This window comes from Salmo trutta, chromosome 3, assembly GCF_901001165.1.
Source record: "Salmo trutta chromosome 3, fSalTru1.1, whole genome shotgun sequence".
Taxonomy (NCBI): Eukaryota; Metazoa; Chordata; class Actinopteri; order Salmoniformes; family Salmonidae; genus Salmo; species Salmo trutta.
In genome coordinates this window covers 73231313-73245233 of record NC_042959.1, presented here as the reverse complement: position 1 = coordinate 73245233, position 13921 = coordinate 73231313, and the positions used below count along the sequence as shown (strand labels likewise).

At 44.2% G+C, this 13921-nt stretch overlaps 1 protein-coding gene across 4 annotated transcripts; it reads right to left on the bottom strand.

The window, feature by feature from the left end:
- Positions 1-3348: 3348 nt before the first annotated feature.
- On the bottom strand, positions 3349-13847 carry LOC115188668 (splicing factor U2AF 65 kDa subunit). Of its 4 annotated transcripts, XM_029747388.1 has the most exons (13): positions 13258-13846; positions 12779-12841; positions 12457-12598; positions 11770-11808; positions 11137-11246; positions 10802-10953; positions 10034-10150; positions 7437-7575; positions 7150-7229; positions 6678-6818; positions 6096-6182; positions 5570-5821; positions 5133-5460 (listed from the first exon to the last, which is right to left on the bottom strand). In XM_029747388.1, the coding sequence occupies exons 1-13, from the start codon at positions 13304-13306 to the stop codon at positions 5326-5328; spliced, it is 1506 nt and encodes a 501-aa protein (XP_029603248.1). In that variant the 5' UTR covers positions 13307-13846; the 3' UTR covers positions 5133-5325. The 4 variants fall into 4 exon arrangements, with proteins under 4 accessions (XP_029603253.1, XP_029603248.1, XP_029603259.1 ...); XM_029747393.1 differs by lacking the exon at positions 11770-11808 and having other exon boundaries at positions 3349-5460; positions 13258-13847; XM_029747399.1 differs by lacking the exon at positions 12779-12841 and having other exon boundaries at positions 13258-13845.
- Between the last annotated feature and the right edge of the window lie 74 nt (positions 13848-13921).

Sequence of the window (13921 nt, the reverse complement as noted above, 5' to 3'; positions counted from 1 at the left end):
GAGAGAGATGTAGAGAAAGAGAGAGAGAGACGTAGAGAAAGTGATGTAAACAGAGAGAGAGAGAGAGAGAGACGTAGAGAAAGAGATATAAACATAGAGGGAGAGAGAGAGAGAGAGAGAGAGAGACATAGAGAAAGAGATATAAACATAGAGAGAGAGAGAGAGATGTAGAGAAAGAGATATAAACATAGAGAGAGAGAGAGAGAGAGAGAGATGTAGAGAAAGAGAAAAAAATAAAGGGATCACTAAAACAACACATTCTAGATCTGAATGAATGAAATAATCTTATTAAATACTTTTTTTTTCTTTACATAGTTGAATGTGCTGACAACAAAATCACACAAAAATAATCAATGGAAATCCAATTTATCAACCCATGGAGGTCTGGATTTGGAGTCACACTCAAAATTAAAGTGGAAAACCACACTACAGGCTGATCCAACTTTGATGTAATGTCCTTAAAACAAGTCAAAATGAGGCTCAGTAGTGTGTGGCCTCCACGTGCCTGTATGACCTCCCTACAACGCCTGGGCATGCTCCTGATGACTCCTGGACAGTCTGTGGTGCAACATGGCGTTGGTGGATGGAGCGAGACATGATGTCCCAGATGTGCTCAATTGGATTCAGGTCTGGGGAACGGGCGGGCCAGTCCATAGCATCAATGCCTTCCTCTTGCAGGAACTGCTGACACACTCCAGCCACATGAGGTCTAGCATTGTCTAGAGAGAGAGAGAGAGAGAGAGAGAGAGAGAGAGACATAGAGAAAGAGATATAAACATAGAGCGGGAGAGAAAGGAGAGAGATGTTAACATAAAGAGAGAAGTAGAGAAATATATGTAAACATAGAGAGACGTAGAAAAAGAGATGTAAACATAGAGAGAGAGAGAGAGAGAGATGTAGAGAAAGAGATGTAAACATAGAGAGAGAGAGACGTAGAGAGAGAGATATATAAACATAGAGAGGGAGAGAGATATAAACATAGAGAGAGAGAGATATAAACATAGAGAGAGAGAGATATAAACATAGAGAGAGAGATATATAAACATAGAGAGAGAGAGATATAAACATAGAGAGAGAGAGATATAAGCATAGAGGGAGAGAGATATAAACATAGAGAGAGAGAGATAAACATAGAGAGAGAGAGATAAACATAGAGAGGGAGAGAGAGAGTCACAGGGAACTTGGCGAATGAGGTACGGGGCTGACAGGAATACCCCTCCCCCCAGTCACCAGTCATCTCAGTTCCTCACCACTTCCTGGGATTGCAGCATAACAACACGCTTGTTCTGTAGGTGATGATTCTTATCAGAAAGTGGACAATATGGTGGGCATATCGGCTTGATGAAGAGCCAAACATCCATTCAACTGGATTCATTTTCCTAGCACCCAGGGTGGGTGGGCAAGGGTCCAGAAACACGCAAGGCATGGGGGAAGGGGGGGGGGCTGACAGATTTGACATAGAAATGCATTGAATTAATGTGGTATCAATCATAAAAGGTGGCCTACAGTATTTCATCTTGCCTATGCAAATTAGCTTTCCTGTCAAAATACAATTGTACTTGTGTGCTTTATTTCGTAACTTTTTTCTAGTTGCTGTAGAGTGGACTCTGGCACTGTGCCTCTGTCCTGGCTGTATGGCTTTACCTCTCCTCCCTCATATGGTCTGATAGGAAGACAGTGGTAATCTCAGGTCTTTTATAATACACGGTGTGCTGATGTGAACATCCTCAGACTCTCATATACACATCACTCCACACACACTCACGCACACGCATACACACTCATGCGAGCACGTACACCAAAACGCACGCGAGCGCGGCCGCACAACGAAACGCACACACACTGCATGGTCATCTATAAGATATTCTATAGTTGAACTAAGGACTGCATAGAAGAGTAAAAACACTAAATGTTTGTTTGATCTACTGCTCTGTGATGTCATGACAAGAGAAATCTGAACCTTAAACCTATGCATTTACAAATTGTGCTCTGCTTTCACACACACAGGCACACACATGCACAGGCACACACATGCACACAGCCTCCATCCCTTGACGTAGTGATTAGAGTTGCTCTCTCCCTCTGCTACTGCAGCGTTCCATCTTTCTGAATGAAGATCAGTGGGGAGGCGTGGTGTAGAATGACAATGACCAGCGCCAGTGGTGTAGACTTCCCACTAGAGGGCAGCAGTACATGGATATACTACTGCAGCATCAGACCTACCTGGGCTGGGCTCCTATGGTGGGCTACAGGGGAAAGATCTCAATTGCATACTCCTCGCATCCTCTCGCCTTGTCTCCTTCTCAAAACCCATTGGAGGAGAAGGTCAGAGGGGCAGGTCCTCTGTCTTTCTCATCCAATGGGTTTTGAGGAGGAGACAAGGAGAGAGGCCGCGATGAGTATGCAATTGAGATCTTCCCTGAGTCTCTATAGTGATTCCCATTAGAGTAGGATGAAGTTGTTCCTTTACACTGATCTAAGGACAGTCTTGTTTTCCCTCTTGGGATTAGGGTGGGCAAACTGATCTTAGATTCTGTGCTTTCTGGCAACATCTACCTGCCTGGTCTGGAGGGATTGCACCATATTGCTGGCCTTCCTCAGTGGAGTGCAACGGCACAGACAGACATGGGATGTTTAGACACGGTTCATTATTCCCATGCCAGTGTCATGTCTGTGCTGCACTATACACTTCTGTAGCTGTTCCCTCCTGAATAAGCCCCAGGTGGATATAGAGGGAGTACTGAAGGCTGCAGTGTCAACCTGTTTTCATGCCACTTAGGCAAGCCTCTACCCATGAATACTGCTGACCAGTCAGCTCAAGTTTATGTGTACTGTGGTTCTGAACCTGTCACCTTGACATTTCAATGGAGAAACAGTCAAAATCAGTCCCGTGTGGCTGTTGGTAGAGCATGGCGCTTACAATGCCAGGGTTGTGGGTTTTGCCATGGGGGACCAGTATGAAAATGTATGCGCTCACTACTGGAAGTCTTGGCTAAGAGCATTTGCTAAATGAGTCAAATGTAAAAATACAAGCCAAGTCTATTTGCACTGTTAGTCAACTCCTGCTTTTCAGTGTGTGATATCCAGAGAGCAACAGAAATCCTGTTACAGCAACTTCTGAAAACGAGAAACTGTGGCCTCCCGAGTGGCACAGTGGTCTAAAGGCACTACAAACCCTGGTTCAATTCTAGGCTGTATCACAACCAGCCATGATTGGGAGTCCCATATGGCGCCTCACAATTGGCCCAGCGTCGTTAGGGGTAGGCCGTCATTGTAAATAAGAATTTGTTCTTAACTGACTTGCCTAGTTAAATAAAGGTTAAATAAAAGATCCACACTTCTATTATAAACTACATGTGGTTTTAGCCATTTTTTATTCCATTAATTCACATCTTCCCCCAAAAAAGATTAAATTAAAACGACATGGTAACATTTAAAAAGTAAATTTTAGAAAGGGAGGAAGTCACATTTCATTGGTACTGCCCAACTCTAGGTCTGAACACAAAGCATCATGGGAACTCCCTCAACCCCATAGTGTAACCAGTGGTCCTTGAAGTCGTAATGACAAAAGGTTGAGGGAGATGAGGAAGAAGTGAGACCATATATACAGTTGAAGGAAGAACCTTTTGATGAGTATGAACATTTTGTTGAACATTCCAATAGAACCTGTCCAAAAGACTGCACTCCCCTTCAGTTATTAAAGAGATTATTTTTTTATCTCCATCTCACCCTCTGTGACAACAAACCCATTATTTAACAGAAGAGGTATACAATCACACAATACCACCTGACTTTTATGGTTACTAAAAGCCTGATAACTTGGTCAAAGTAAATAGTGCATTTTATTTGTGGGCAGTAGAACAGGAAACATTGGTATTAGTCTTTATACCTTTATTTTGTCTGCTGCGGTGAGAAGTTACACAAACACTACCTGGGACAAAGAGAGATTTCTGTATGAGCGGTCCAATATTCTATTCTAGGTAGGTTTGAAACAGGAAGCAAAACAAAAGAAACTCATTCCAGACAAAGCAATACAATAGTAACTTGAATATTGACAACAATCTCAAATCATTACCTGAAAAGACCAAAGCATGAAATGACTCCATGTATTGACAAACTTGCTAAGCAGACATGAATGAGTCCTCCACATATTTTACTCTCGAATGTGACATGAAAATAACATTAAGGCTTTTAATCAGAACCAGATCAAGCCCTACTCAACACCAATCCAATATTTACCACTCACAACTCAAAAATAACAATTCAGAACTTCAAAAGCCTGCCTTTCCCCTCTCCCAGCCTCTCTTATGGGTAAGGGTGTAGGGACAGAATTATTTTGCCTGCTAAAAATGGCGATGGATAAATTCACACTAGATGAAAGGTTTCAATCTAAAAAGAAACAAAACCTTCAAAGAGACACAGGCAGTAATACAAATGTATGGTACTCAAACTCTGGCCCTGGTGACAATGCAAGGTATGACAGTATACACCACAACAGCTGACATTCAGATAAATTAGTCGAATATGACATTGGAGTTGGTTATGTATGGTTACAGCCTCTCCCCCTCTCGCTACACACACAGGGTGAGGGAGGGGCTTAGTCTGATGTACATGGAAGAAAAGAAGAGAGGAAATGTAAAGGTCTAAATCTGAGAAGAAAGGAAAATCTGTCAATAGCTTTCCATCCTATCAATAGCTTTCCATCTGATCCTGTCAATAACTTTCCAGCTTTCCTTCCCACAACAATAATCTGATCATGTTATCTACATTGGTGAGTCAAATAAAAACTGTCACCACCTCCCTCTCCCCCTCCCCATATGAAATGATGAATACTCCTGTCCATCCATCTATCCACCACTCTTATAGAGTAGACCAGTCCACTTCCCTCTCCACACATTCCTAAAGTACTTAAAACAGGCTCCCTCCATTTAAATACAAACCATAAGGTGTGGCAAGACCCCCCCCCCCCCCACCAGAATGACCCATCTCTTTCTCAAAGTATAAAAATCATTTACCCCTGACCTGTTACTACACACAATTCACAAAAATCTTTCAATCCCCCCCACCCCTCCCTCCCTCCCATGACCCTCTTGGTTTTCATCAGAATACAAACCCTTCATCTCTCCCTTCTCTTTTGCCCAATACCAAATGGATCCCCAGCCCCTACCCCTGGGTACTTCACCTGGCCTTCTGATGGACTAGGTGAAACATTATGTCGCTCACACCTTTTCAGGTCAAAACAAGTGCCTAGGTGGTGGGGGGTTAGGGGTCGATTTGAAATATGGCAATCCACCCCCCCTCACTATCCTCGTCTGTCGCCATCCTCTACCAGAAGTCTCGGCGGTGGTAGGCATCAGGGTCGCAGTATTTGGTCACCACCACCCGGTTGGCAAACTTCCTGCCCGTCAGACCCTGCATGGCCTTCTGGGAGTCAAACACTGACATGAACTCCACAAAGATCTATAGGACAGAGGGGGATAGAGAGAGGAAATGTAAGGAGGTTCAATGGAGATCATTCAAAAAGGCAAAGCCATGAAGCTGAAGACAGACAGAAGCCTCTCTCTCTCACCTTGCCAGTGCCAGGGACCTCCAGCCCATCCACAGGTCTGGGGATCTCGATGCTCTTGACCTGGCCGTACTTGCTGCACTCGTCCCTCACATCCTCCACGATCTCCTCGTATTCCTCTTCATCCACCAGCTCCTCCACAGCCACCATATTCATCAGACACAGCACCTCAGTGGGCAGGCCGGCCATCTGGGTCATTGAGCTGTTCATCAGGCCCGGCACCTGCAGCGTCACCGGGGTCTGGTTTATACTTGTCTGGAGGGGAGAGAGGAGGGTTGGAGAAGGAGTGTTGGTGGATACAGAACATGCCGTGAGGGATTGGAAAAGTAAAACAGACACAGCACAGGCCGCCCCAAGGGCACAACATATGCTCCCCCTCGCCTCTCTCTGCTCTATCTAAGATCCTCTGCACAAGTGTATCTTTCTCAGATGTCCTGAAGGCTTCCTGGACCAAGCGTTTCCCCTCTACCTTCTACTTCCCTCTCTACAGTAGCACTCTATTCCCAGCCTGCCCAGATCTCAGTCTCACCAGAGTGGCGTTCTTGGATCCCACGCTGGCTCTCTGCACCAGAAGCTTTTTATCTCCCAGCTGCATGCCATTGAGTCCTGCTATGGCCTGTGGGGACAGGGCATCTCCAAGTGGTTAATACAGCTGTCAATCATCAGCAGGGACAATCCCCAGGGTCTATGCACTTCTACACTATATATTAAAATTCTCCCTTTCAAGAAGCCAATCAAAGGCTGAATTTAGAATTTTTACCTTTCTAAAGATGGTCATTTATAAGGTTTTATTAAATTCTTACTGCAATTCAGTTCAATCATAACAGATTACCCTGAATTATTGGGAGTGTAACCATATTAAATCATTTTGTCAAGAGTTACATCTCTTGCTGTGGGGGCTGAAGTATTATATATGAAACACATACATTTTATTAATAATATCTCAAGAGCAATATAGTTCCCCTTTAACATTCATTCACATTTTTATTGATATGCAAGTAATTAAAAATGTGAAGAGATACTGCAAAAATGTGAAAAATAAAAAACTGGATCAAATCCAAACCCATGACATGGTGTGTGAAGAAGTAAAGTGAAGGGGTTGGTTAGCTACCTGATTCTCCATGGTGATCTGGTCGTTCAGGTTGACATCTACATACTCACAGAACGCATAACCCTTAGACAAACCTGTGGCACTATCCTTGACCAAGTTAAAGGCCTTGAGAGGCCCAAACGATGTCAGGAGCTCCTTCACCTGGAGAACACAGAGAGAAGGGGTGAGATTACCATAGAGATCAGAGGGGAAAAGATGGGAGGGACAGGGGAGAACAGTCAGACGAGGAGACATTGTTGGACACTTAACATCTCAGACTATTGGAGGTCTTTCAAGCTGTCTGGCTTCCATCAACAGTGTTACTCCAGTACACTGCTAACCGCGTCCAGCATTGACTAGGCATGTGAGGAAACAGGTTTTCACTGGGCCAGACAGACGTCACGGGAGGTGAGCAGCCAGCACACCCCACCCCAGTATGTGGCTCCAGGTGACCTGGTTAGAAGGCTAAGCTGGTTAAGGTTAGCTCACTGACCTGGTCATCATTCAGGTAGTTGGGCAGGCCCCCGATGAACAGCTTGTGGGCCGAGTCAGGCACCACTGTGGACACCACGCCTACACAGACAGAGAAGGAGAAAAGTTATTTAAAGTCAACCAAACGTTGATATTAACAGCCTACATCCAGTCTGATCCTATAGAGACGGGTAAATAGTTTAAGTAGGCCAGACTAAGAAAGGTTTAAAGATGGACTAAATGGAGAGTGAAGCAGCCAGAGACGTTTGGACAGTAAACCGACAGACAGAGACAGACAGGCGGACAGACCAGGCACGTAGACGCTGGGGTTCTCGCTCATGCCGGGCAGAGGCTGGTAGTCATGGGGACGGCGGATCTTCAGACTCTGTCCCTGGAAGATGATGCCATCGAACGCCATGGCCTGGGTTGTCTCATCCACTGAGCGGAACTATGGGACAACAAACACAGACCAGGTTTTACAAAGGTAGAGGGTTAACCTGTCTGGGCTAGGGGGCAGTATTTTCCCGGCCGGATAAAAAACGTACCCGATTTAAACTGGTTATTACTCTTGCCCAGAAATTAGAATATGCATATTATTAGTAGATTTGGAAAGAAAACACTGAAGTTTCTAAAACTGTTTGAATGGTGTCTGTGAGTATAACAGAACTCATATGGCAGGCAAAAACCTGAGAAAATTCCAAGCAGGAAGTGGCCTGTCTGAGAATTTGTAGTTCTTTTGATTCTCTATCGAAACTACAGTATCTGTGGGGTTACGTAGCACTTTCTAAGGCTTCCATTGGTTCTCTAAAGCCTTCAGAAAGCGGATTGAGGCGTCTCCTGTCTCTGGGCAGAGTATAGTAGCCCAGTTTCTCAGTGGTCTGCCTGGTGACAAAGAGATTGGATATGCGCATTCACGCGACGGCGCTGTTTTTTATTTTCCTCTTTGAATGAATACACTATTGTCCGGTTGGAATATTATCGCCATTTTACGAGAAAAATACCATAAAAAATGTATTTTAAACAGCGTTTGACATGCTTCTAAGTACGGTAATGGAACATTTTGAATTTTTTTGTCTCAAAATGCGCTTGCCCGTTACCCTTTGGATAGTGACCTGAACGCACAAACAAAACAGAGGTATTTGGACATAACTATGGATTATTTGGAACAAAAACAACATTTCCTGTGGAAGTAGCAGTCCTGGGAGTGCATTTTAACGAAGATCAGCAAAGGTAATACAATTTTTCTAATACTAATTCTGAGTTTAGTGTGCTCGAACTTGGCGGGTGTCTGAATAGCTCACTGTGATGGCTGAGCTATGTACTCAGAATATTGCAAAATATTGTGCTTTCGCCGAAAAGCTATTTTAAAATCTGACATAGCGATTGCATAAAGGAGTTCTGTATCTATAATTATTAAAATAATTGTTATGCATTTTGTCAACGTGTGAGTAATTTAGTAAATTCACCGGAAGTTTTCGGTGGGAATACATTTTCTGATCACACGCCAATGTAAAAAGCTGTTTTTTGATATAAATATGAACTTGATTGAACAAAACATGCATCTATTGTATAACATAATGTCCTAGGAGTGTCATCTGATGAAGATCATCAAAGGTTAGTGCTTCATTTAGCTGTGTTTTGGGTTTTTGTGACATATATGCTTGCTTGGAAAATGGCTGTGCGATTATTTTTGGCTATGTACTCTCCTAACATAATCTAATGTTTTGCTTTCGCTGTAAAGCCTTTTTGAAATCAGACAATGTGGTTAGATTAGCGAGAGTCTTATCTTTAAAATGGTGTAAAATAGTCATATGTTTGAAAAATTGAAATGATTGCATTTGAGGTTTTTGTATTTCACGCCACGCTGTTCCACTGGCTGTTGAATAGAGTGGGACGGTCACGTCCCACCTAGCCCATAGAGGTTAACTTTCACCTGTCAGATTATTTCATAAAGCTCAGATAAAAGGGCCGAACAGGCCCCCATTAACATCAACGGGGCTGTAGTGGAGCGGGTCGAGAGTTTCAAGTTCCTTGGTGTCCACATCACCAACAAACTATCATGGTCCAAACATACCAAGACAGTCATCAAGAGGGCACGACAAAACCTTTTCCCCCCTCAGGAGACTAAAAAGATTTGGCATGGGCCCCCAGATTCTCTAAAGGTTTTACAGCTGCACCATCAAGAGCATCCTGACTGGTTGCATCACAGCCTGGTATGGCAACTGCTCGGCATCTGACCATAAGGTGCTACAGAGGGTAGTGCGAACAGCCCAGTACATCGCTGGGACCAAGGTTCCTGCCACCCAGGACCTATATAATAGGCGGTGTCAGAGGAAAGCCCATAAAATTGTCAGACTCCAGTTATAGACTGTTTTCTCTGCTACCGCACGGCAAGCGTTACCGGAGCGCCAAGTCTGGGACCAAAAGGCTCCTTAACAGCTTCTACCCCCAAGCCATAAGACTGCTGAACAATTAATAAAATTCACCACCGGACAATTTACATTGACCCCCCCCTTGTACACGGCTGCTACTCGCTGTGTTTGTTACCTATGCACAGTCACTTCGCCCCCACCTGCATGTACAGATTACCTCAACTAGCCTGTACCCCTGCACACTGACTCGGTATCGGTGCCCCCTGTATATAGCCTCGTTATTATTCTTCTTATTGTGTTACTTTATATTAGAACTTTTATTTTAGCCTACTTGGTAAATATTTTCTTCTTCTTGAACTGCACTGTTGGTTAAGGGCTTGTAAGTAAGAATTTCACGGTAAAGTCCACACTTGTTATATTCGGCGCATGTGACAAATAAAGTTGGATTTGATTTGAGAAGTCTGTTTTGACTATTGAGGAAGGTCACATTTCTTCTCCAGTATTGAGTATTGTCAAGTGGGTGTTGAGACCCACCTCGAGGAAGGCAAAGTTCTTGTCCTGGTTGATCTGAACAGCGAGGACGGGGTTTCCTGGAGCCTGAGTGAGACCGCCCAGACGCATCTGAGCATTGAAGAAATCCATCATGGACTCCTACACAGGGAGAGGGAGAGACATTGAGGCAATACTCTGGAAAAGACTCACCCCAACAACAACAGTATTTATTATGCACTCTGATCCCCTGAGCTTGAAATACTAGTTGACAGAATCAGATGGCCCCGGCCCCCCACAGCCTTCCCTGTGGCTCAGTTAGTAGAGCACGGTGTTTGCAACGCCAGCATGGTGTGTGCAACGCCAGGGTTGTGGGTTCGATTCCCACGGGGGGCCAGTACAAAAAATTAAAATGAAATGTATGCATTCACTACTGTAAGTCGCTCTGGATAAGAGCGTCTGCTAAATGACTAAAATGTAAATGTTAACCTGACAGAATCAGATGACCCCGGCCTCCTAGCCTTAACCTGACAGAATCAGATGGCCCCGTACAAGGATCACGTGAAAAATGTAGGCACAAACAAAGACATTTAAAAACACAATGAAAAAGATTTGAGGAAATAAAAGCTAGAATACTTAATTTCTCTAGGCACAATGGTCCTCCTAAATAAAAATTCCAGGTCGCACAGCTACATATTCAGGCACATACACGAGTAAAATGGCGGCACTGTAGAATCCTGTTAACATGTATCAACTTTTACCTACTACATCTCTCTGATCTCTGTCCCTACATCCATCCAGGAGCTAACTGACCTCTGTGATGCCGAAGGGGATGTTCCCCACATAAAGCCGACGGGCCTGTCTGGTCATCTGGCTTCCCACCACAGGGACAGGAGTGGGGGTCACGGCCAGGCCGTCTGGGGTCATGGTGGGCAGCAGGGCCGTGGCTGGGATCTGACCCGCAGCTTGAGGAGAAGTCACACATTTAAAACAACATTCATACAGCTTCCAGAACAAGATAGTATTAGTAAGACCTCAGTTAAATATGAGGCCAAACGAGGGTCAAAGAGTTGAATAGAGTAGATGAAAATAGGAGAGAGAACAAGGGAGAGAGGAAGAGGATGATGAAGTGAGGCCTCCTCTCTTACCCTGCATGGCTTTGTACTGCATCACACTGATGTGTTCAAAGCCAGGAGGAGGGACGTCCCAGTACTTCTTCACTTTGTTCTTCTTCTTCGTTTCACGGTGCGGGGAACGACTGATGGAGAGAAATAGGACAGGAGAGGTGAGGACAGAAAAACCAACAGAGGAGTGCAGGGAGAAACAGATGAAGTAAAATGACAAATAGAAGTCATTACTTGTGATGTCCTCTGAGTCAAGCCTTATACAGACCTTTAGAGAAACCTACAGCTTCTCTTTAACCCATCTATGACAAACACCAGGTTTACACTTCTGAATTCATGTTTTACAGTATTATACCTTTTACAAATACAAGTGATTTCAAATGACATACTACTTTTAAATGACATTTACAGTGGATGATGTCACAGAGGCCTACAAATCTAACCCATTATTACAGAGTTGACCCTACAGTTTCATTTTTCTCTCTCCATAGAAACCCCTTACCGAAACCTTCCCACACAATGGTATACACAGGATATAATACGCTGTCGTAAACATTAGTGGATAGTACACAATCAGAGGAAAGATCACTTGCTAGAGTGACTGGAGTGATATTGTAATAATGCAGAAACAAGCTCTGTGTTAGTTTGCTGTATTACCTTACAGCAATCTCTTGGGGTTGTTGTTGGGATGGTGAGCTGAAATGACATTGGAAGGAGTTCACATTTCATTTCACTCCAACCCTGGTCACAGGTAGTTCCACTGCAGGAAGTGGAACTAGAGTGCAATTCGAAATTAGCCCCAAGCCACTGTTTGTATGAACTTCACATAGATCCTAAAGGATTGGATAGGCATAAGCAATATGGTCTTCTGCTGGAGCGCTCACCACATCCACTCCTTTCAGATCTACTAGTAGGGCCTAGGGATAGGGACCGATTTGGAATCTTCTACAGAACACTGAGGTCTAGTAAGTGTACGCTATGGCTCTTTCCACTAAAACAAATGCATCCTAAAACAACTTCAGGGACCAGGTGTTGAATGTTCAATGTGTGTGAACACTGTTAGATGTGGGTCTTCCGCCACAAAGTTGCATCTCACTGTCAGGACAATAGGTAGGCTACCTCATACAGAGGAATAATGCTGTGTATCAATATGCTTGAGAGCTTTCTATTTCAGATGCAAACTTTTTACGAGGTACAGTCAGTGTTGCCTGGGTTGCTTATTTTCAAGTGTCCTGATACTGTTCACTCATCAGGTGTGCTGACAGCCCCACTCTAACCAGTACCTGCACGTAACTAGGTCTCTTACACACCTGAGAGTGTGCAGTATGACAATGCTGTAGTTACCTGCGTCTCGGTCTGCGCTCCTTGCTGTCTCCACGGCGATCCCTGCTGCGTCTGTCCTTGTCTCTGCTCCTCCTCTTCCTCTCTCTGCTGCGGCTGCGAGAGGGGGAGCGACGGTGGTGGCGGTTCTCCTTGTCCTTCTCCGCTGGAGGAAGGGAAAGAAAAGGGAAGGAACGGTGAAGCAATAGAAAGAGAGAGGATGGGAGGAAAGAAAACAGAGGGGGAGGAGAGAAAACGGTTGAGTTAAAATAATATAGCTATGCCATTAAAACAGACGCTTTTATCCAAAGCGACTTACAGTCATGCGTGCATACATTTTACGTACGGGTGTTCCCGGGAATCGAGCGCACTATCCTGGCGTTGCAAGCGCCATGCTCTACCAACTGAGCTACAGAGGACCATAGAGATGGGGAGGAGAGAAGATGGTACAGGGGGCAAGAGGATTGACACCGTTACGTGTTTACTGTCATATGATATAGCTACTGTATGGCCAAGAGATGTTAACTTTTCATGGATTAATATTGGCACTGGCAACTTCAACACATTCAGAACTGGAAAACGTCAGCTGGCTCAAAACAGGGCCGATTAGTGACAGAAATATCGTTACTTTTAAACAATGGGTTTGCTAGTTATAGCCACACGAATGTGCCTGGGACGACAGCTGCGACAGTGTGGACTCTAGCAGACAACGTTACTACCAGCTAGTTATCCAGCTCGCGATCTTGTGTTGTGATGATAAGCGATTGCTAACTAGCTAGTTTAGAAACTGGTTATAAAATATAAGTGATTAACTAGCTAGCTTACCTTGTTTGTTTTCAGACAGTTGTCTCTCGAATTCGTCGAAATCCGACATGGCCGTTTCTTATTTGCTAGTCCTAGCTAGGTAGTTAGTTGTGACTGTAAAATGGACGGGAATGCTGAGCGGTCGCTAGCTTGCGAAAAAAAGTGCACAACACACTTGGTAAAACGCTAGCTAAATACACACCACTAATGCAACGGTTTAGAAATATCAAAATAAACAACTCCAGGTGAGTTAAAGATGTGGTTCTAGTTTACACTAAGAACTGAAAATAACATTGACGAAGAAAACGTGTTATCATGTGCTAGTTAGATAAAGCAAAGTCCAGGCTGGGGCCTGTTCTTGAAGGAGTCGTGGTAGCGAGCTAATGCTAACTAGCAAGTCGAGTGAATAAGGATATGCTGGTACAATTGCACATCCAATGTTATGCTGTTCGTCCTGTTGATGTTGCAACGGTGTTTGGCATCGTCCCAATATATGTTTTTCAATTAAATGTATACAAGGAGAAAATACGGGATATGTTCGGTATGCCCGCTTTTTGCGTTTCGTCTCCCAGACCCCCCTTGACACCGGAAGTTGATATACACATTTTACTTTTAGCGCCCCCTTTGGGCCTGTAATTCAACCTACAAAACATGTAAATACAGTATATTCTCTTTGCCCTAGCAC

Bases quoted from the DNA above. Each gene is read 5' to 3' on its own strand.
- LOC115188668 (XM_029747388.1), bottom strand. From the start codon at position 13,306: ATGTCGGATTTCGACGAATTCGAGAGACAACTGTCTGAAAACAAACAA. The intron at 7,576-10,033 runs GTGGGTCTCAAC...GTTGTCCCATAG, and splicing joins AGAACTTTGCCTTCCTCGAG to TTCCGCTCAGTGGATGAGAC. The intron at 6,819-7,149 runs GTCAGTGAGCTA...TGTGTTCTCCAG, and splicing joins ACTACCTGAATGATGACCAG to GTGAAGGAGCTCCTGACATC.